We start from the raw sequence: 24809 nt of genomic DNA on the forward strand, positions 1-24809 counted from the left end.
CTGTAAAACATACAGGTGGGTGCAGTATGTATCTGTATAGAGTATATTTCTGTATGCTGTGAAATACAAGTGGACTACTGTAATATGAAGCATTGTAGGAAGTATACTGTATACTGCTTATATACAGTAACAGTGCACTGTACATTGGTGGACATACCTGTTCTCTCTTCGAAACGTTTGAACTATTGAGGACAAGGTTGATCTCCCAATATTCGGCTGCACCCTTCGACCCGCCTCAGCCATTGTAAGGCCATGATTGACAACATGGTCTACAATAGTGGCCCTTATGTCATCAGATATGCGCCTATGTACTCTTCTGCCTCTGTTTTGCCTTCCACCACGCATCCTTGCTCCTCTTCTTCCTCCTCTTGGCTGTTGACCCTGTTCGCTTCCTGGTCCATCCATTATTGGAAAATTGCAACTCTGTGTTGTGGTCTGTCTATATATGCTTGCCAATTGATTCTTCATGAGATGCACCTTTGAGCAATTTAGACAACTGGTTGATTGTTTGTTGAACTAACACTTTACATTCCTTCATGAGTGAGGGTCAGTTTCACCTGCACGATTCATCAATTCACGTTTTTGTACAAACGGTCTAATAGAAATGTGTAAAACTATGCTTGACAGTTTATGACAAATAGTTAAAGAATTTAGCATGTAATGGCTTATGCAAGGAACTAATGCCTAGATGTTTTCAGGGGTAAGACTATTCAACAGAGAACCATCTACTATATTTTGATCAACATGACATGAGCAATTGATAATGTGGAAAAAAAGCTGACACTTGTACATTATCAATTGCAATTTGTTCAAAGGAATAAGAAATTGCTTTAATGATGTGCACAAGTGACAAGATGATTTGGAATTTGTACAAGTAGTATCAAGAATTGCACTTTTGATTTAAGAAATGCACCAAAGCGACTGAGAAAAACTGTAATATCGTTCACACTGTCAGATCACCAATAGCAAATAAGATAGTAGGCGTGACAATGAACACTGGCCAATGGGTTGAATGCACAACGATTACTATTGGCGTTTGCCTTTATAAACCAGGAGGAAGTAGCCTCTTCAAATATTATTTCTAAACGAAAGTAGAAACGGAGGGATTTTATCACGAGGACCAGTAAAACGCAATCATTGAAAACCAGCCTATCACACATTTCAAGGTAATATGATACAGAGCAGCTTCGTTTGGGGATGACTAGCGTATTATGTGACAGCGTTGAGTTGGAAAACAAACAAAAAAGAGTTAATCAGACATCACTGAAATGGCCGTAGCCTACTTTGCTTATTATTGTTGGTGGCCAATATACGTTATAAATAGCCATTCAATTCGATATCAACATACAGTATCGCATTGTCCTTATTTTATGGAGGTTTAGCTTGCTAGAATAGGCGCAGTCAGGGCGTGACAAGCCATTGATCACGAAGTTCCATTACATTACACGTAAGCCATTGTGAGGCGGCGTCTTCTGGATGGGGCGTTTTGTTATTAAAGAGCCCGGAATCTGGACGAGGTGGGCCGAGCCAAGCACGAACTAGTGGGATTACATTCTAGCATTTTTTTTAGATTAAAAACAATATTTAACTAGGCAAGTCAGTTAAGAACAAATTATTATTTACTGTGACTGCCTACCCCTGGCCAAACCCTAACGACCCTGGGCCAATTGTGCACAGCCCTATGGGACTCCCAATCACAGCCTGTTGTGATACAGCCTGGCCGGTTATGATTCAGCCTGTACTCGAACTAGGGTCTGTAGTGACACCTCTAGCACTGAGATGCAGTGCCTTAAACTGTGCGCCACTTTGGAGGCCCTTGCATTTCTGTAGCCTGATTGTGTCAAGACTGAGGAGACAACCCGCACACAATGCGTGCGTCCCTGACCACCTGAAGAGGTCAGACAGATCTGAACACAATACAGCCACAATGCGACTTTTCAATGTGATCTTCCCATTCTGATGGCAGAAGTCACATGTTAGTGTCAAGTGTAGACGCAGAGAGAGTGACCACGTGCTAATTAGCCATCTATAGCATGCTCTGGACACCTGTGTGTAATGGAAGGCCACCAGAAATGTGTTGTCACTGAAAAATACTGTCGGCTGCAACTGTGATAGAGCAGGTTGAAACAGTGTACAGCACAAGAGGCTGCTGAGGGGAGGATAATAATAATGGCTGGAACAGAGAATGGAATGGCATCAAACATATCGGAACCATGTGTCTGATGTATTTGATACCATTCCGCTGATTCCGTTCCAACCATTACCACGAGCCTGTCCTCCCCAATTATGGTGCCACCATCCTCCTGTGGTGTACAGTACGTGTGTATTTTGCGTTTTAAAAATAGTTTTCATGTGGTAAAGAAATCAAAGGACATTATTTTTCTAGAACTGTATCGCAATTGAGAAACGATTCATTTTTAGATGGAATATTTGTCTGTTTTGGCTGCCAGAGCATATTGGCGTATGTATTGGCTGGGCTAGATATGACTGCCAGAGCAGCAAGGAAAGTGACTGCAGCTCAAGGTCTGTTCAAGAGTGTGCATCGTTACAGAATGTTCAGAAATGTATAATGTTGGGGAGACCGGAGATAATAGTGATTTTAATTTTTTTTGTCTTCTATTCTATTGTTCAGAGACCACTTGAACTAGATCAGTAATTTTATGATATGGGACACTGACATCTGTCTACTAATTATTCATGCTATTTAGGTGTGTATATAAGACTCTCACAACTAGAATTTGCATAAATAACTCTACATTTAGCATACAGAAGGACCTCTTAACAATATTAATTTTAATCAAAATAGTCAGAACATTACACATGATTGAAATAGTAGGTGGGGTCAAATATAAAACCTACAAAATAAACCAAGTAAACGGCTGAATCATTAGTGTTTATGAATTAGCATATTATCTAGCCTAGGCGGTGCAGATATAGCACCCACTCTAGGCTACATGTTAAATAGGTTATGATAATGGTTTTGTGAGAAATATACAGTACCAGTCAAAGGTTTGGACACACGTACTCATTCAATGGTTTTTCTTCTAGATTGTAGAATAATAGTGAAGACATCAAAACGATGAAATAATACAATACTGCGCCACTCGGCAGCACACTCATGTAGTAACCCAAAAAAGTGTTAAACAAATCTAAATATATTTGATATTCTTCACAGTTGCCACACTTTGCCCTGATGAGAGCTTTGCACACACTTTGCATTCTCTCAACCAGCTTCACCTGGAATGATTGAAGGAGTTCCCACATATGCTGAGCACTTGTTGGCAGCTTTTCCTTCACTCTGCGGTCCAACTCATCTCAATTGGGTTGAGGTCAGGTGATTGTGGAGGGCAGGTCATCTGATGCAGCACTCAATCACTCTCCTTCTTGGTCAAGTAGACCTTACACAGCCTGGAGGTGTGTAAGAAGACCTTACACAGCCTGGAGGTGTGTAAGATCAGTGTCCTCTTAAGTGTATTTTTATTTAACCTTTATTTAACTAGGCAAGTCAGTTTCCGCTGCCATATGGGACTCTCAATCACAGCCAGATGTGATGCAGCCTGGATACGAACCAGGTAATGCAGTGATGCCTCTTGCACTGGGATGTAGTGTCTTAGACCACTGCGCCACTCGGCAGCCCACTTGGGAGTTGTGTTGAAAAACAAATGATAGTCCCACCAAGAACAAACCAGATGGGATGGCAAGAAGAAGAGTGCTTTGGTAGCCATTCTGGTTAAGTGTGCCTTGAATTCTAAATAAAAGTGTCACCAGCAAAGCACCATCACACCTCTTCCTCCATGCTTCACGTTGGGAACCACACATGTGGAGATCATCTGTTCACCTACTCTGTCTCACAAAGGTGGTAAGAACCAAAAATCTCACATTTAGACTCATCAGACCAAAGGAAAGATTTTGTGACTGCACTTGAAGAAACTCTCAAAGTTCTTCATTTTGACTGACCTTCAAATTTCTTTACATCCCGGTTAGTGAGCAGATCTCCTTCGCCAATATAATTAATTCACATGACAGGTGTAGCATATCAAGAAGCGTGGGGTATTTCTGTCTGTAATAAAGCCTTTGTGGGGGAAAGAAAATTAACCCGTGGCTGCACCCCAGCCCATAAATTGAATGTTTTTAATTTCACTGATTTCCGTCTGACTTGTAACTCAGTAAAATTGATAAAAAAAAGTTGTGTTGATATTCTTGTTCTAAAATACAGTACCAGTCAAAAGATTAGACACCTACTCATTCAAGGGTTTCTTTATTTTTACTATTTTCTACATTTTAGAATAAGAGTGAAGACATCAAAACTAGGAAATAACACATATGGAATCAAGTAGTAAACAAAGAAAGTGTTAAACAAATCAAAATCTACTTTAGATTCTTCAAAGTAGCCACCCTTTGCCTTAATTACAGCTTTGCACACTCTCTCATTCTCTCAACCAGCTTCATGAGGTAGTCCCATGTCGTAAACTCCAGCGTAAAGAGTCATTCGCTATTGAAGTTTTATTCCGGAAGGAGCTACGCATTTTACGCACAGTGTAGTTTTGGTAAACGCACAGATTCAGCTGTTTATATATCAATCAGTATGGCGACTAAGTCAGGGAAAGCTAAATCTAAGTCTAGATATACAGATGTACACACAATTTTAGAAGAAATTGATCGGAAAAGTGAGACCGAGATTGTTGTAGGACGATTCATTTAGCGATTCCCAAGTGGAGGAATATTTTTTGAACGGAGAGGACACCGTTGTAGCCACTGTGTATAATCTGTAACTTGCCTGCAGAAGAGGAACAATGTCACCGTTTTGGTCTGGTAAGTTCTTCTCATGCTAATGCCGTTGTTTGAAATTAATAATATAAAATATTATTTGTGACATAGCCTATTTGAGGCTTTTGAGGGGAGGACAGGCCCACAACAATGGCCAAAGTGAAATGGAGACAGTCGATACACCTGGTCTGTTGTAATATAATAAAGACAGTAGATCTAGCTGAAATGTCATAATATAAGAGACAGTATATGTAGCATGTCTATAATAATATATTCAACCTTATGTTCCCTGTACTCATATCTATATGTGTGTGTGTGTGTGTATGTATGTTTATTATACCTCAGCAGCACAATATTGTGTAGAGCTTTGGCAAAGTGGGGGATATATCCTTCCTGTTTGGACCTGTCCAGGGGTCTCATCGGATGGGGCCACAGTGTCTCCTGACCCCTTGTGTCTCAGCCTCCAGTATTTATGCTGCAGTAGTTTGTCAGGGGGGCTAGGGTCAGTTTGTTATATCTGGAGTACTTCTGTTTTATCCGGTGTCCTGTGTGAATTTTAAGTATGCTCTCTCTAATTCTCTCTTTCTCTCTCTCGGAGGACCTGAGCCCTAGGCCCATGCGTCAGGACTACCTGGCATGATGACTCCTTGCTGTCCCCAGTCCACATGGCCTTGCTGCTGTTCCAGTTTCAACTGTTCTGCCTGCGGCTATGGAACCCTAAACTGTTCATATTTACTCTTGAGGTGCTGTCCTGTTGCATGCTCTACAACTACTATGATTATTATTATTTGACTGGTCATCTATGAACGTTTGAAAATCTCGGCCATGTTCTGTTATAATCTCCACCCGGCACAGCCAGAAGAGGACTGGCCACCCCTCATAGCCTGGTTCCTCTCTAGGTTTCTTCCAAGGTTTTGGCATTTCTAGGGAGTTTTTCCTAGCCACTGTGCTTCTACACCTGCATTGCTTGCTGTCTGGGGTTTTAGGCTGGGTTTCTGTACAGCACTTTGAGATATTAGCTGATGTACGAAGGGCTATATAAATACATTTGATTTGATAGAGGACTGAGGGTCTTTCAAATATTGAAAGTGTGTAAATAGTTACCCATGTTATTTTGTAAATGTATATACACTGCTCAAAAAAATAAAGGGAACACTTAAACAACACAATGTAACTCCAAGTCAATCACACTTCTGTGAAATCAAACTGTCCACTTAGGAAGCAAAACTGATTGACAATAAATGTCACATGCTGTTGTGCAAATGGAATAGACAACAGGTGGAAATTATAGGCAATTCACAAGACACCCCCAATAAAGGAGTGGTTCTGCAGGTGGTAACCACAGACCACTACTCAGTTCCTATGCTTCCTGGCTGATGTTTTGGTCACTTTTGAATGCTGGCGGTGCTTTCACTCCAGTGGTAGCATGAGACCGAGTCTACAACCCACGCAAGTGGCTCAGGTAGTGCAGCTCATCCAGGATGGCACATCAATGCGAGCTGTGGCAAGAAGGTTTGCTGTGTCTGTCAGTGTAGTATCCAGAGCATGGCGGCGCTACCAGGAGACAGGCCAGTACATCGGGAGACGTGGAGGAGGCCGTAGGAGGGCAACAACCCAGCAGCAGGACCGCTGCCTTTGTGCAAGGAGGAGCACTGCCAGAGCCCTGCAAAATGATCTCCAGCAGTCCACAAATGTGCATGTGTCTGCTCAAACGGTCAGAAACAGACTCCATGAGGGTGGTATGAGGGCCCGACGTCCACAGGTGGGGGTTGTGCTTACAGCCCAACACCGTGCAGGACGTTTGGCATTTTCCAGAGAACACCAAGATTGGCAAATTCGCCACAGGTGCCCTGTGCTCTTCACAGATGAAAGCAGATTCACACTGAGCACATGTGACAGACGTGACAGAGTCTGGAGACGCTGTGGAGAACGTTCTCCTGCCTGCAACATCCTCCAGCATGACCGGTTTGGCGGTGGGTCAGTCATGGTGTGGGGTGGCATTTCTTTGGGGGGCCGCACAGCCCTCCATATGCTCGCCAGAGGTAGCCTGACTGCCATTAGGTACCGAGATGAGATCCTCAGACCCCTTGTGAGACCATATGCTGGTGCGGTTTGCCCTGGATTCCTCCTAATGCAAGACAATGCTAGACCTCATGTGGCTGGAGTGTGTCAGCAGTTCCTGCAAGAGGAAGGCATTGATGCTATGGACTGGCCCGCCCGTTCCCCAGACCTGAATCCAATTGAGCACATCTGGGACATCATGTCTTGCTCCATCCACCAATGCCACGTTGCACCACAGACTGTCCAGGAGTTGGCGGATGCTTTAGTCCAGGTCTGGGAGGAGATCCCTCGGGAGACCATCCGCCACCTCATCAGGAGCATGCCCAGGCGTTGTAGGGAGGTCATACAGGCACGTAGAGGCCACACACTACTGAGCCTCATTTTGACTTGTTTTAAGGACATTACATCAAAGTTGGATCAGCCTGTAGTGTGGTCTTCCACTTTAATTTTGAGTGTGACTCCAAATCCAGACCTCCATGGGTTGATAAATTTGATTTCCATTGATCATTTTTGTGTGATTTTGTTGTCAACACATTCAACTATGTAAAGAAAAAAAGTATTTAATAAGAGTATTTCATTCATTAAGATCTAGGATGTGTTATTTTAGTGTTCCCTTTATTTTTTTGAGCAGTGTATTGTTTTCTTCATATTTTTTTTCCCCATGTTTTTTTCTCAATTTTTGGGGGGTTGTGTGTTAGAATACCATTTTGGCGTTTTGTATATAGTTATTTGTTTCCTTCACCAATTTGGCCACTTGGGTACATTTGGGCTACTTGTGACTTCTTTATAAATGTCATGTAGCACACTCATTTTGGAAGTTATCATTCTGAAACTTTGCACAAGTACTGTTGCCCTCTTGTGTTTTTCACAGAAATTGTCCCCATCATCCTATCTGAATGTTGTTTTGTCTTGTTCATTTTAAAGATTATGATGATACAACAATAAAAAGAAAAAAACATGTTTTTATTGATTGTATTATCTAATCCAGATCTATTGTTAAATTCTCCTACATTCAATTCACATTTACACAAACTTCAAGAGTGTTTTCTTTCAAATGGTACCAAGAATATGCATATCCTTGCCTCTGGGCCAGAGCTACAGGCAGTTAGATTTGGGTATGTCTTCAGGCGGAAATTGAAAAAAGTAGGGGGGTAGTAGCTCTAAGAGGTTAGAGATAGTTATGTTCGTAACCAATATTTACAGTTCCACCCCCTGTTTCTGCATGGCTGTTTTGTTCCTCTCAAAACATTTTGAGTCATCTGATGCTTCCCAGATTATATCTGTTTGCAATTTATTTGGCAGTCTACAGTAGTGTTTCCCAACCTGGGGTACTAGGACCCCTGAGGGTATTTGGCCTATCCATAGGGGGTACTTGAGAAGACTCATGAGACCATAGGCAAACTGGTTACATGCACATGAGCGAGTACTTCAGGGGTACTCTGGACAGAGCAAAATGTACTTGGTGGTACAGTAACCTACTCCACAGGACCTGAAGGCTATTTAAAGTTATTATTTGTATAATTCATACCATCTTAAAGTTTAAATCACTTACTGTTTTCATAATGTGGCTGCTTGGCTCGGGATCATTTGAATACTGTGCTACAGTTGACAAAACCAAATGTGCTTACAGCAAGAGACAATTGTGACATGTCTATCATGCCAATGTTTTGCCAACCGATGGTAGTTTAAATTCTTAGACTTTAATGCTCTGGGCAAAACAAGAAAAATACAGCCGGTAGAAGAACTACATTCACCCCTTGCCCATAAACGTGTAATTAGTATGAAACTTTTGAAACAGGGAGAGAACCTAAATGGAACAATTGAATAGGATCTCTATGACTAGTTCAACCAGATGTTACACTGGATGGACACTGGACAGAGATTAACATTATTGTGTCAAGCTGCTGTGATCATTTCATGGTTTATTGTTCACAAGAAATTCAGGCATGGTTATGTCCTTTTTACACAATGCAACTGTTGTATGAGAAAATGTGTTCTGGGAAGACCAATACTGGATTACCTGACAAAGCAATATTCTTTATCAGCAACCAGCAGTTATGGAGCATGTCCATCATGGTTAGATACACCTCTCCAATGGCCCTTATCTTACTGTCAGTAGTTGCATTCTGTGGCTGCCTTTTATAAAACAATTTATCATAGACGCTTGGCATATTACGATTTATTGTTACACGCCATTTAACTTAATTGAAGTAATGTGAACAGTGCCTAATTCGAGTTAAGAGGACAATAATATCACACCCGACTTCCCCATTCAGGTGCCAAAATGGTGAACTGCTGTGGATTGGTAACAGTCAAGAATGAACCAGGTACTGTTTGAAAGCAGAAATTATTGTTTACTTCCATGTCTGTGTGGATTTTCATTCTCCCAGGCATGAGCTCTCATCAGTATCTTGTTTATCTTCTCTCCATCCATCGCTCCCTCTCGCAGTGCCTCTGAAGAGTATTGCTGTGGAGGTGAGTGTCCAGGGGCATGTAGCCACTGTGAGCTCCACTCTGCAGTATGAGAACCAGGAGGAGAACCCTCTGGAGGCCATCTTTGTTTTCCCTCTGCCAGGAGAGGCTGCTGTCTGCAGGTTCAGCGCCAAGATAGGACAGACTGAGGTGGTGGCTGAGGTTCAGGAGAAACAGAAGGTGAGGGGAGATGACAAGTCAACAATGAGACAAAAGCAACAATGCAGATCCACAAAAGTATAATTTGTTGCAGGATTCATAGTTACATAGTTACTACACAGGTTTAAGAACAACTTGGTGTAAAGTCTTACTGTGGGCAACTATACCCAATTTGTTAACCAAGCAGTCTATGACTTGCAGAGCTTCAAGAATCAGTATTATCCTTTTGACAGCTCTCATATCACTAATGTCTCAGGCTGATGATGTGTCCTTGTGTTCTTCTGTTCCCCTCTCAGGCGCGGGAGCAGTATGATGATTTATTGAGCTCGGGCCAGCAGGCCTTCCTATTGGAGGAGAGTGATGAGAGCCCGGATGTGTTCAAGCTGAGTGTGGGTAGCCTGCCTCCAGGGGAGAAGGCCTCTGTCAGCCTGGACTATGTGACAGAGCTGGCTGTACAGGCTGACGATGGCCTGAGGCTCTGCCTTCCAGCTGTGCTCAACCCCCGCTATCAACCCCAGGGTAAGAACACGGACCCTGTATGGAGAGACACAAACCACTAATACATCACAGTGCAGAATAAAACCTTGTGGGCAGCAGTGTGACTAGGAACCAGCAGCTGGTCCCATAGGGTGGTGGTCTTCAGTCCTGCTCTTGGAGACCCACAGGGAGTGGTGCAGGCTTTAGTTCCAGTCTATCTTAAAAACATCTGATTGACGTGTTGTTGACTTGAAAGGTGGAAGTGCTGGGCTAGAACAAAACATGCTAATTTGTGGGTCTCTCTCTCCTCTCTATCCTTCTTTCTTCTGTCTCTCCCTCCTCCTCCCTCCCTGACCCCATCTCTCACTAAGGGTCAGACAGGGGTAGTGGTGGCAGTGCCCTGGTGTCCTCGGTGCCTGCTGGTTCTGTGCCTTACAGTCTGTCCCTCAGTGCCCATGTGTCGTCCCCTCATCCCATCTGTAGAATAGAGTCCAACTGTCCCCTGGACCCACTCAACTACCTCAACACAGAGAAAACCCAAGCCACGGTACCTTGTGTGTGTGTTCATATGCATGTGTGTGTGTGTATTTGATATACAGTCAAATCAAATTGTATTGGTCACATACACATGGTTAGCAGCTGTTAATGCGAGTGTAGCGAAATGCTTGCGCTTCTAGTTCCGGCAGTGAAGTAATTATATAACAAGTAATCTAACAATTCCCCAACAACTACCCAATACACACAAATCTAAAGGTGTGAATGAGAATATGTACAGTTGAAGTCGGAAGTTGACATACACCTTAGCCAAATACATTTAAACTCAGTTTTTCATAATTCCTGACAGTTAATCCTAGTAATAATTCCCTGTTTTAGGTCAGTTAGGGTCACCACTTTATTTTAAGAATGTGAAATATCAGAAAAATAGTAGTGATTTATTTCAGCTTTTATTTCTTTCATCACATTCCAAGTGGGTCAGAAGTTTACATACACTCAATTAGTATTTGGTAGCATTGCCTTTAAATTGTTTAACTTGGGTAGCCTTCCACAAGCATCCCACAATAAATTTGTAGGCCTCCTTGCTCGCACACTCTTTTTCAGTTCTGCCCACAAATGTTCTATAGGATTGAGGTCAGGGCTTTGTGATGGCCACTCCAATACCTTGACTTTCTTGTCCTTAAGCCATTCTGCCACAACTTTGGAAGTATGCTTGGGGTCATTGTCCATTTGGAAGACCCATTTGCGACCAAGCTTTAACTTCCTGACTGATGTCTTGAGATTTTGCTTCAATATATCCACACATTTCCCACCTCATGATGCCATCTATTTTGTGAAGTGCACCAGTCCCTCCTGCAGCAAAGCACCCTCACAACATGATGCTGCCACCCCCGTGCTTCACGGTTGGGATGGTGTTCTTTGGCTTGCAAGCCTCCCCCTTTTTCCTCCAAACATAAGGATAGTCATTATGGCTAAACAGTTGTATTTTTGTTTCATCAGACCAGAGGACATTTCTCCAAAAAGTACGATCTTTGTCCCCATGTGCAGTTGCAAACCGTAGTCTGGCTTTTTTATGTCGGTTTTGGAGCAGTGGCTTCTTCCTTGCTGAGTGGCCTTTCAGGTTATGTCGATATTGGACTCGTTTTACTGTGGATATAGATACTTTTGTACCTGTTTCCTCCAGCATCTTCACAAGATCCTTTAATGTTGTTCTGGGATTGATTTGCACTTTTCGCATCAAAGCACGTTCATCTCTAGGAGACAGAACGTGTCTCCTTCCTGAGCTGTATGACGGCTGCCTGGTCCCATGGTGTTTATACATGCGTACTATTGTTTGTACAGATTAACGTGGTACCTTCAGGCGTTTTGGAAATTGCTCCCAAGAATGAACCAGACTTGTGGAGGTCTACAATTTCTTTGTGGATTTCTTTAGATTTTCCCATGATGTCAATGTCACGTTCTGACCTTCGTTCCTTTGTTTTGTCTTTTGTTCTAGTATGGTCAGGGCGTGAGTTGGGTGGGTTGTCTATGTTAGTTTTTCTATGATTGGCCTGGTATGGTTCTCAATCAGAGGCAGCTGTCAATCGTTGTCCCTGATTGAGAATCATATTTAGGTAGCCTGTTTCCGATTGTGTTTTGTAGGTGGTTATTTTCAGTCTTTGTGTGTCTGCACCAGACAGAACTGTTTCGGTTGTTTCTTTGTTTGTTATTCAGTGTTTAGTTTTTTCATTATATAAGATGAACACTTACCACGCTACGCTTTGGTCCTCACCTTCTTCCCACGACAGCCGTTACAGTCAAGCAAAGAGGCACTGAGTTTGAAGGGTGGCCTTGGAATGCATTGACAGGTACACCTCCAATTGACTCAAATGTTACCCTATCAGAAGCTTCTTAAAGCCATGACATCATTTTCTGGAATTTTCCAAGCTGTTTAAAAGCACAGTCATCTTAGTGTATGTAAACTTCTGACCCACTGGAATTGTGATACAGTGAATTATAAGTGAAATAACCTCTGTCTGTAAACAATTGTTGGAAAAATTACTTGTCATGCACAAAGTAGATGTCTTAACCGACTTGCAAAAACTATAGTTTGTTAACAAGAAATGTGTGGAGTGGTTGAAAAATGAGATTTAATGACTCCAACCTAAGTGTATGTAAACTTCAGACTTCAACTATATATAGCCAAGTGGCATAGGCAAGGTGCAGTAGATGGTATGGAATCATGTAGTAACCAAAAGAATGTAAACCAAAACAAAATATATTTGAGATTCTTCAAAGTAGTCACCCTTTGCCTTGATGACAGCTTTGCACACTTGGCGTTATCTCAACCAGCTTCATGAGGTAGTCACCTTGAATGCATTTCAATTATCAAATGTGCCTTGTTAAAAGTTCATTTGTGGATTTTATTTCCTACGTTTGAGCCAATCAGTTGTGTGGTGACAAGGTAGGGCTGGTATACAGAAGAAATCCATATTTGGTAAAATACTAAGTTCATATTATGTCAAGAACAGCTCAAATATGCAAAGAGAAACATTAGTCCATTACTTTAAGACATGAAGGTCAGTCAATCTGGAACATTTCAAGAACTTTGAAAGTTTCTTCAAGTGCAGTCACAAAAACCATCAAGCTCTATAATGAAACTGGCTCTCATGAGGACAGCCACAGGAAAGGAAGACCCAGAGTTACCTGCTGCAGACGATGAGTTCATTGGAGTTACCAGCCTCAGAAATTGCAGCCCAAATAAATGCTTCAGAGTTCAAGTAACAGACACATCTCAACATCAACTGTTCAGAGGAGACTGTGTGAATCAGGCCTTCATGATCGTTAAGGCAAAGGGTGGCAACTTTGAAGAATGTATTATAATATATATATTTTGATTTGTTTAACACTTTTTGGGGTTAATACATGATTCCATATGTGTTATTTCATCGTTTTGATGTCTTCACTATTATTCCTCAATGTAAAATTTAAGAAAAACCCCTTGAATGAGTAGGTGTGTCCAAACTTTTGACTGGTACTGTATCTATGTATGTCTGTGTGCGTGCACTCTCACTAGCATCATGAACGATCAGAATCCTTCATAGTTGTTAAATTCCCTCTGACTGCTCTGTCTTCATGTGAATGTTGTTCTAACTGCAGGTCAGTCTGGCTGCAGGTCATCAGTTTGACCGGGACGTTGAGCTGTTGTTGTATTACCAAGACACCCATCAGCCTACTGCTATAGTAGAGGCAGCACAGGCTTCTGCCAAGCCAGGTGAGGAGGGGGGGGGGTACTCTGTTGTAGATTTGTGGAGATGAGATCAATGAGTAGTCTAGTCTACTACCTTAATCCATGTCTACAAGGTGGGACATGGTGAGACAGAAGATACAGTAGATGTAGAGATGGAGAAAGAGGAGAAAAGCTGTTGAACACTTCTGTCTCTCTCTGTCTGTCTCTCTTTATCGCTCCTAGGCTCTCTGATGGGCGACCCACTGGTCATGCTGAGCCTATACCCAGAGTTCCCCAACGATGTGATGTCATCGATGACCTCACTCGGGGAATTCCTTTTTGTTGTGGATCGCTCTGGCAGCATGTCATGCCCCATGCACAATGGGTCTGTGGCTCAGGACCGCATTGGCAGTGCCAGGGTATACACACACACACACACACACACACACACAAAACACACACACACACACACACACACACAACCCTGCACTAGTAAATTAACATCTCCATCTGCACAGGAGTCACCAAGAGGTAGTTTAGAGTGAAATCCAGTACACAGTGGTTACGCTGTATTCTTCTGGTCTTTACGATTGTCCTATATGGTTTATTGAAGAGTAAAGAAACTTGTTGAATTTCTCTCTTGCAGGATACTCTGCTGCTCTTGCTAAAAAGCCTGCCAATGGGCTGCTACTTCAACATAATCGGTTTTGGGTCCAGATATGAGTCCTTCTTTCCGTAAGTGTTCTCTCCTTCCAAACCCTCATCTCAATCAGTTCAAGTCAGTGTCTGAGGGAGTTCAGTTTTTTACAAACACATTTAGCTGTGTCATTCTAGGGTTTTATCATGTATGTTGTACCATGTAGTCCAAATCCAAAGATAATCAGTGACAGTGTTTGACAGTTAATGTTTACATCTTTTATTTTATTTCAAATCAAATGTATTTATAAAGCCCTATGTACATCAGCTGATATCTCCAAGTGCTGTACAGAAACCCAGCCTAAAACCCCAAACAGCAAGCAATGCAGGTGTAGAAGCACGGTGGCTTGGAAAAACTCCCCAGAAAAGCCAAAACCTAGGAAGAAACCTAGAGAGGAACCAGGCTATGAGGGGTGGCCAGTCCTCTTCTGGCTGTGCCGGGTGGAAATTATAACAGAACATGGCCAAGATGTTCAAATGTTCATAAATTACCAGCATGGTCAAATAATAATAATCACAGTAGTTGTCGAGGGTGCAGCAAGTCAGCACCTCAGGAGTAAATGTTAGTTGGCTTTTCATAGCCGATCATTAAGAGTATCTCTACCACTCCTGCTGTCTCTAGAGTCATGAAGGCAGTCAAATTCCACATGACCGTTTAGTTACGGTAGTTAGGCTTCTCCAAGCTCTGATGCTGCTGATGGTCATTAGTAACCTAGCAAACTTTCTAACTGCCTGGTACTCAGCACTCTATTGTCCCTCTAATCACTCTGACATCAATGCAAATGTCATCAAACACTTCATGAGAGCCCATGAGCTCATGTTGTGCAACATTTCTGTAGGCTATGCAATTGCATGAGAAAACAGAGTTTTGATGGCCTCTATAGGCTAGGCCTACTATATTTATTCATCAACTTTCCTAATATTAAGCACATTGCTCATGAAAATGAACCATGGCAAAAGAGTCCTCCATTCGCTGTTTATGTGCATAGTCCTCCATTTGCTATTGAAGTGCTATTTTCTCATGCCCCTGTTCTGAGACAGGTGCATGATAATGGTCCATTCTAAGTCAAAATAAATATCACTAATTTATTAAATGTAAAGACAACATTCAATTAAGAATAGTCCGATGGGTGACAATGTTAGAATATCACTTATGATTTTTTTTTTTTTCACCTTTATTTAACCAGGTGGTTCAGTTGAGAACAAGTTCTCATTTACAACTGCGACCTGGCCAAGATAAAGAAAAGCAGTGCGACAAATTACAACGCAGAGTTACACATGGAATAAACAAACGTACAGTCAATAACACAATAGAAAAATCTGTATACAGTGTGTGCAAATGAAGTGAGGAGGTAAGGCAATAAATAGGCCATAGTGGTGAAGTAATTACAATTTAGCATTAACACTGGAGTGACAGATGTGCAGATGATGATGTGCAAGTAGATTGATGTATTATCAGTGGCGATTTTAGCATGTAAATCTTGGTGGGTCAAACAACAACAACAAAAAACATTGATGCATGCCAGCAAAGACCCAAACACTAAACAATACATTCATTGCACTATAACGGTAACAAATGGTGCCCACAAAATGTTAGGGCCAACATAAAGCTGTCCCAAAAGCAGAGCTTTCTTTTCAGCACTATGGAGTGAATCCTTACTACCGCTACACCTGGTTATCAGCGAGCCTTGTCTGGCAGCGAAACAGTTCATTCAGCCTCATTACTGCCTTTAAAAACAAAACAAAAAACATAGCTGATATGGCTGATTGGCTTAAACAAATATGGTTATTACTAACAATTGAGATGGATAAACTATGGCATAAGGGAACGACGAGCGGATAAGAGGCAATCCAAGCTGGGTCGGACGTAGTCAATATAACTATTTGTTCAGCGCTTTTGAAATGTACAGCAGCAGAATTCAGAACATGGGCCGTTCTTACAGTATTCTCCCTGTACACCAAGTCAGAACCGTAGGTTAAATAAAGGGGGCTTATAAGCAGACAATGAAAGCTCTTACAATATTCAATGATTACATTTCTTGAAAACAGGCTATAGGCTACATGAGGGGGAAAAGGGACCAAATTATTAGAGTGAGGCACATGGTCTACTAACTGCTTACTACACAACATACACTTAGTATTATTTTCTTGGCTACAGTATACATATCTCCCTGGCATATTACATAATTTATGTAGCAGCATACAATACATTTTTGGACTCACCTTATTGTGCTGTGCTCACTTGAACAGGAAGGTGGCATGGCAGTCCTTCTTGTGGGCTCTAGAAAGATGCCCGAGTTCCCGACTTGGAATAAGCGTTCAGTTATTTTCCCAGTCGGAGATAGTTTTTTCCCCAGAGTTCCCAGTTCTCTTGAACGCGGCAGAAGTCATGCTGGATTGACCGCATGGCCAATGTATAAAAATTTTACCAATTGGATATCACACAAAATTGGAGAATAGGGGGTATTTAATTTAAGGATAAACATTCTCACGCAATGCCATTGGCCAGAAGTTACGATTTTGTCTCACTGCTGCAACTCCCCTATGGACTCGGCGAAGGTCGAGAGCCTCACTGCTTCTTGACACACTGCTCGCTTAACCCGGAAGCCAACTGCACCAAACACTGTTGAACTGACGACTGCAGTCAGCTTGCAGGTGCCCGGCACAAGGAGTCGCTAGAGCACAATGAGGAAAGGAAATCCCGGCCGGCCAAACCCTCCCCTAATCTGGACGACACTGGGCCAATTGTTCGACCCGTCCCATGGGTCTCCCGGTCACGGCCGGCTGTGACACAGCCTGGGGTCGAACCTGAGGCTGCAGTTGAGCCTCAGCCCTCATTGTTGAATTTGCGATTTCCAACTTGTTGTGTAATGTGTGTCCAATGAGCACCGATATGTTTTATCTATAATTTCTCATATGACAAAGTGTCGTGATGTTGCTATCAGTAATATGATGACATGCTATTTATCGAATAATTAACTGTAATTATTACTTGATTTTAAATGAATAAAGTAACAATTACCTCATTAGTAACCTGGGGCACCACAGGAAAAGTTTGTTTAACAAGTTACCGTTTCCCAAATTAACTCAAGAAAATCTGAATCTCGATATCATAGCATTTCCTCATGTCAATGTCATTCTGAACATTCCATAATCCGTTAAATCTGCAGGAATACTAATCTACATGATGACTCAGCAATACAGAGATTGGCTTAATTATTTATTTACAAACTAAATAATCACACAGAATTACATAAACACACACACAGGATAGATTATACATTGATTACCAACTAAATGTAATAAAAAGTCCCTCGTAGACTAACCCGATATGACGGCTTGTTACACAATGAAAAGGGGTGGGGAAAGAAAGAGCGGGAGAAGGGGAGACAAAGGAATTTAACTATCGTACATGCAGTTGAATAATACGCTCATGTAAATATGGACATTTTGCACCCTAACAACCACTCATTCGGATTTAGAAATGCAATGTACATATTTACGCTTGTATGTCTTTGTAGTCTCTCTCTGTTGAAATTGCCCGATCAGCCTGTGGAGAGAAGTTCATCAGAAAGTCTCTGGATGTGTAAGTCGCTTGTTGTCCACCAGAGGTCACCATGTCCGCAGTAGCAGTCTTCTTCTTCGTGTCCGTTCAAATGGATACATCAGAGTACCACATGGTGGTGGGAGGGAAATGTTCTTCCCTTCTCATCCTTGTTAGACTGGATCCTTCAAAAGGTACAATCGTAGTGGTCCTCGGTCGAGTTTACTAGACTAAAGTACTTAAACAGCTGCAGACTGAATGTTCCAATGTAGTCTTTGTCTTAACTCAAAGTGACTCTTACCATTTTCTGGTCTGGTAGAGTCTAACCATTCCTAACGTCCTGCTCAACACCGTCAGTATACTGGTCTCAATGTTTGATTATTCAGGGTACATTTAGAACCATTTTACACGCCAGTAGCAACCTGGCAATGTACTGGCCTCTTGAGATTTTGTTCTTCTCTGTTGAACGTTTCAGAGTTTATAAACATATTGTGTCGATCACGCTGGTCTAGTAATTCTTTAGGGGAAAAAGGGCGTTCCCTCCTTTGGCATAATGTTTGTGCTCACGTGGGCGTGGTTACTGACTTGGCAAAAGTCTCTTATGAAAAAACGTTCTCATTTAGAAAGCTAAAATCACATTTAATCTTCTCACAAATAGTTTAATATTTAATCATATACGTTTTACAACATTTAGATGTAAACCTGACCCCTTGAATGTGTACACTTTCAGAGATACAGCTATTTAGTTATATCGTCCTTAACGATATCACATAACAACAACTGATTTTATATGATTATTGTTCAAGTCCCACCAACCATTTTGAACATTATTTACATTAGAAATATTGTTTCAAGAAATAGACTACATTTTCTTAATATCGTGTTTCTTTAGACCTGTCAAAAATAAGTTATGGATATATTGTGATGGTGTAGACTATATTACATTTATTTATTATACTTTTTAAAATGTAGATGTTCCAAAGGTCTGCATCAGTGGCTTGTTTAGGCTATGCTTGCAAGGCTATGATTGGAAGGCTATGATTGGAAGGCTATGCTTGGAAGGCTATGCTTGGAAGCCAGGAGATGCTACACTTGCTTATACTAATAGCGGTCAATTGCTATGAGACCAGCAGTTATTTGGTGACAATTACTTGGCTGACAAAATGTCATGACTGCCACAGCTCTAGGTAGGGTAATATTAAAATGTCCATGTCCTATAATATGTTGTGGTGATGACCCTTTGACCTTCTGTGTGTGTGTCTATCTGGACATCAGTAAGAGTGTGGAGTACAGCCAGAAGACCATGGATGAGGCTCTGCAGAAGGTGAAGGCAATGAGGGCTGACCTCGGAGGTACAGAGATCCTCCAGCCTTTAAAACATATCTACAGCCAGCCCTGCCTCCCTGACCAGCCCAGACAGGTAACTTACACACCTTACATAAACAAACACCCCATAGATAAATGTGTCTGCACTTTCTGTAACGATGGTTCCATTGAGAAGCTCATGCATTACTTTACTGTGGGTTATACACTGACAGTTGGGATGATTTTCACTGTGGGTTATACACTGACAGTTGGGATGATCTTTACTGTGGGTTATACACTGACATTAGGGATGATCTTTACTGTGGGTTATACACTGACAGTTGGGATGATCTTCACTGTGGGTTATACACTGACATTAGGGATGATCTTTACTGTGGGTTATACACTGACAGTTGGGATGATCTTTACTGTGGGTTATACACTGACAGTTGGGATGATCTTTACTGTGGGTTATACACTGACAGTTGGGATGATCTTCACTGTGGGTTATACACTGACATTAGGGATGATCTTTACTGTGGGTTATTCACTGACAGTTGGGATGATCTTTACTGTGGGTTATTCACTGACAGTTGGGATGATCTTTACTGTGGGTTATACACTGACATTAAGGATGATCTTTACTGTGGGTTATTCACTGACAGTTGGGATGATCTTTACTGTGGGTTATTCACTGACAGTTGGGATGATCTTCACTGTGGGTTATTCACTGACAGTTGGGATGATCTTTACTGTGGGTTATACACTGACAGTTGGGATGATCTTCACTGTGGGTTATACACTGACAGTTGGGATGATCTTTACTGTGGGTTATTCACTGACAGTTGGGATGATCTTCACTGTGGGTTATACACTGACATTAGGGATGATCTTTACTGTGGGTTATACACTGACAGTTGGGATGATCTTTACTGTGGGTTATACACTGACAGTTGGGATGATTTTCACTGTGGGTTATACAGTGATATTAGGGCTGATCTTTACTGTGGGTTATACACTGACAGTTGGGATGATCTTCACTGTGGGTTATACAGTGATATTAGGGATGATCTTTACTGTGAGTTATACACTGACAGTTGGGATGATCTTCACTGTGGGTTATACACTGACCGTTGGGATGATCTTCACTGTGGGTTATTCACTGACAGTTGGGATGATCTTTACTGTGGGTTATACACTGACAGTTGGGATGATCTTTACTGTGGGTTATACACTGACAGTTGGGATGATCTTTACTGTGGGTTATACACTGACAGTTGGGATGATCTTTACTGTGGGTTATACACTGACAGTTGGGATGATCTTTACTGTGGGTTATACACTGACAGTTGGGATGATCTTTACTGTGGGTTATACACTGACAGTTGGGATGATCTTCACTGTGGGTTATACACTGACAGTTGGGATGATCTTTACTGTGGGTTATACACTGACAGTTGGGATGATCTTTACTGTGGGTTATACACTGACAGTTGGGATGATCTTCACTGTGGGTTATACACTGACAGTTGGGATGATCTTTACTGTGGGTTATACAGTGACATTAGCGATGATCCTTTTTCATCAGCTGTCCCGCTACAGTGAAAATCATTTCTACTGAACAAAAATATAAATGCTACATATAACAATTTCAAAGGTTTACAGTTCACAGTGGTGTAAAATACTGAAGTAAAAGTACTTTCAAGTACTACTTAATTCATTTTTTGGTGTAACTTTACTTTACTATCTATATTTTTGACCACTTTTACCTCCTTTACTATATTCCTAACACACATATTGTAATTTTTACTCCATACATTTTCCTTGACAAACCAAAGTACTCATTACATGTTGAATGCTTAGCAGGACAGGAAAATTGTGAAATTCACGCACTTATCAACACACATGGATCTTTTGTAAATAATTTTGGTGTGTGTGCCCCTGTCTATCCATACATTTTAAAAACAAGAAATTGGTGCTTTGCTTAATAAGTTATTTTAAATTACTTCTACTTTTAATACTTAAGTATATTTTAGCAATTACATGTACTTTTCATACTAAAGTATATTTAAAACCGAATACTTTTACTCAAATAGTATTTTACAGGGTGACATTCACTTTTACTTTAATAGAAAGTTACTCATGTATCTATACTTTTACTCATGTATGACAATTGGGTACCTTTTCCACCACTGACAGTTCATAAAAGGAAATCAGTCAATTGAAATACATTGATAAGGCCCTACTCTTAGGTTTCACATGACTGGGTAGGGGCGCAGCCATTGGCCCGTCCATTTTGGGGCCAAGCCCACCCACTGGGGATCCAGGCCCAGCCAATCAAATTGAGTTTCACCCCACTAAAGGGCATTATTACAGACAGAAATACCCCTCAGTTTCATCAGCTCTCCAGTTGGCTGGTCTCAGATGATCCTGACGGTGAAGAAGGCGGATGTGGAGGTCCTGGGCTGGCGTGGTTACACGTGGTCTGCGGTTGTGAGGCCGGTTGGACGTTCTTCCAAATTCTCTAAAACAACATTGGAGGTGGTGTTTGGTAGAGATATTCAATTCTCTGGCAACCGCTCTGGTGGACATTCCTGCAGTCAGCATGCCAATTGCGCGCTCCCTCAAGGACATTTATGGAATTGTGGTGTTTGTCAAAAGTGCATTTTAATGTGGCCTTTTGTTGACCCCAGCACCTGTATAGTGATCATGCTGTTTATTCAGCTTCTTGGTATGCCACACCTGTCAGGTGGATGGATTATCTTGGAAAAAGAGAAATGCTCACTAACAGGGGAAGTAAAGAAATTTGGCCACAATTTGAGACCAATAAGCTTTTTGTACATATGGAACATTTCAGGGATCTTTTATTTCAGCTCATGAAACATGGGACCAACATGTTATATTTTTGTTCAGTATAAATGCCTCTGCCAAAGCCTGCCACCTTTTCCTCCAATGGAGACGTTTCTTTATAAATGCCTGCATGTCCTTTTTATTGACTGTATTTAGTTTGGTTTATGCATACATGTGTATGATAACATGTATTTGTAATAGCAATAAGGCACCCTTGTGATATATGGCCAATATACCACGGCTAAGTACTGTGTCCACACACTCCGTGTGCGTCGTTAGTTGTGGTATATTTGCCATAAACCACACCAACTCTGGCCTTATTGTTTAAATAACTGTTACCAATAATGTAGTTGATGTAATGTATTATAGATGACGCCAAAGGAACCATTGTACCACGTTTGACTAAGTTGGTTTCCTAGTATCTAAACTCTGAGTGGTCCACAATGGAGTTTTAAAAAATATGTCAAAAATATATCATTGTGGAGAGTCTTTTTTTCTTTTCTTTCCAATCACCTCACTCTTCGGTCTTTTAAATGCCTTAATGTGATTCATACAGTTTCCTCCTGAAACACCTTTAACTCCTCCCACCTTTTCATATGTAACACCTGGCATATGAACCCGGGTCTCCCAACCAATTTCTTCGACCATGAAGAAATTCCCTCTTGGCCCGAGGGTTTTGAAGTTCGCAGGTGGGGGTACATCATCACGTGACCATAACCTAATGTCTGCTACATTTACCCCCTCCCCCACAAGAGACCTTACCACGTGAGGTAGCTGCATCCCAATATGGTGACCAGAGTATGGGCGAGTGGGTGTGTCTAAAGGAAAGTAGTGGGCGTGTGGAAAGGAACGGGTGTTAAACTCTACAAGAGGATGAACGGTTTTTATTGAGCTGGTTCGAATCCCGGCTGTATCACAACCGGCCGTGATTGGGAGTCCCATAGGGCGGCGCACAATTGGCCCAGTGTCGTCCGGGTTTGGCCGGTGTATGCCGTCATTGTAAATAATAATTTGTTCTTAACTGACTTGCCTAGTTAAGTAACTAAAAATACTGCAGAACACACACATGAGAATATATAGGCCTCCTGCCTGTGGTAATATGAAGCACATATTCACATTACAAACTTGTTCTATGTTGTAAAGGGAAAAAAGGTCCTACCATGAGTTTTTAAAACCTCTCACAATGACTCTCCCCATGTCAAGTCCATTTAACTCCTGAGAGTCAACTTCTTGCTCGAATCCATGAGTGTGTATGTGACTGTGATATTTAACCTTCTAAGGCTGTTCTGAAGACTCTGGCTGTAGTGTCTATTTGTTATTTTATTTTGAGTGTTAACCTAGGTGTCCTCTTTAGCCTTGTCTTCAAGGCTTGCTGCCACCAAATGCGCCTTGGTTCAGGCATGTTCAAAAACCTTCTTTCTGAGGGCTCTTGTTTTTTTATGTCTGAAGCATAGGATGTTAATTTACCGTACATGCCACACACTCTTTTTCTAGTTTAATCCCTCCAGTCATTTCTAGACCGATGCTCCCTACCTTTTTGCATGTTGTACAGCCCAACTTTGAATTCTGCATGACAAGCTGGGGTTATACGTTTAGTTGTTGTTGAACTGCAAATTGCACCTGCTCCGAGCACTTCGTCAGTTGATGCACTGCCCCCCTCCACCCCAGCTCCCCCCCAGCTCCCCGTCTCCCTCTCCCGCTGAGTCTGACTCTCTAGTAGGCCTACTGGCCAGTGGAGGTGCCGGTGGTGATGCTGAACTGGCGGGATTAGCATCGCCATCCGGAACAGTTTGCCCCTCAATACTCTCCTCCGGCACTGACAGTTCTCTGGCCCTGTCAAGCCCTGGCCATAGAGAGGCTTTTATTCTCTATTTTGGTTAGGCCAGGGTGTAACTTGGGTGGGCATTCCAGTTTCTTTGTTTCTGTGTTTTCTATTTCTTTGTGTTTTGCCGGGTGTGGTTCTCAATCAGAGGCAGCTGTCTATTGTTGTCTCTGATTGAGAACCATACTTAGGTAGCCCTTTTTTCCACCTGTCTTTGTGGGAAGTTAACTTTGTTTGATGGCACATAGCCTTAAGCGTCACGGTGTGTGTTGGTGTTGTTTATTGTTTTGTTGGCGACATCTACTGTTAAAAGTATGTATGCTCACCACGCTGCACCTTGGTCCTCTTCCTTTAACAGCCGTGACAGGCCCGTTCTGGGTTCAATTCACCATCTGGGTTCAATTCACCATATTTCGAATTTCACCTTTTTCTTCTTTTTTTAAATGTGGTTTTCCCACGATTCAAATTTATTAGGGAGACGACTAGGTTACGTGATGTGATTTACATAGGGACCTGTTCACTAGCTGACCACCACTACCAAGACCTGTATCAAGATCAGTTACTTACCCCACTGGTCCTCCCCAAAACCTCTATGTACAATGAAAGAGCAGGTCTGGAATCAGTGTGGCAGGATAGGATGATTACATAGAAAGATCACTGCGCTTTTACATGATGGTCTTTCTGGGGGGCGGGAGAAATAACAAGGAGACAACTTGATTTAATGCTGACTGCTTTTATTAGAATGTCTACAGTGTGAACAGTGAAATAATTAATAAATCATGCTGTGAGAGGTACCGGATCTGGGCAGATAGGTGCCGGAACAAACAAACAAATCTTCAAAGTAGCCACCCTTTGCCTTGATTACTGCTTTGCACCCTCTTGGCATTTTCTCAACCAGCATCATGGAATGCATTTCAAGTAACAGATATGCCTTGTTAAAAGTAAATTTGTGG

At 41.9% G+C, this 24809-nt stretch overlaps 1 protein-coding gene across 2 annotated transcripts in view; it reads left to right on the plus strand.

The window, feature by feature from the left end:
• The first annotated feature begins 1021 nt into the window (after positions 1-1021).
• The window catches only part of LOC109876059 (von Willebrand factor A domain-containing protein 5A), a 33885-nt gene continuing 10097 nt past the window's right edge, over positions 1022-24809 (plus strand). Inside the window, exons 1-9 of one of the 2 annotated variants that reach the window (XM_031795465.1) lie at positions 1022-1166; positions 9105-9155; positions 9278-9480; positions 9756-9978; positions 10308-10483; positions 13570-13684; positions 13883-14058; positions 14286-14374; positions 19155-19299. In XM_031795465.1, the coding sequence (XP_031651325.1) occupies positions 9113-9155; positions 9278-9480; positions 9756-9978; positions 10308-10483; positions 13570-13684; positions 13883-14058; positions 14286-14374; positions 19155-19299 (1170 nt within the window). In that variant the 5' untranslated portion in view covers positions 1022-1166; positions 9105-9112. The remainder of the gene's footprint in view (positions 1167-9104; positions 9156-9277; positions 9481-9755; positions 9979-10307; positions 10484-13569; positions 13685-13882; positions 14059-14285; positions 14375-19154; positions 19300-24809) is intronic. The other variant, XM_031795464.1, reaches the window with a different exon arrangement.

The sequence above is a fragment of the Oncorhynchus kisutch genome, linkage group LG18, assembly GCF_002021735.2.
Source record: "Oncorhynchus kisutch isolate 150728-3 linkage group LG18, Okis_V2, whole genome shotgun sequence".
Classification (NCBI taxonomy): domain Eukaryota; kingdom Metazoa; phylum Chordata; class Actinopteri; order Salmoniformes; family Salmonidae; genus Oncorhynchus; species Oncorhynchus kisutch.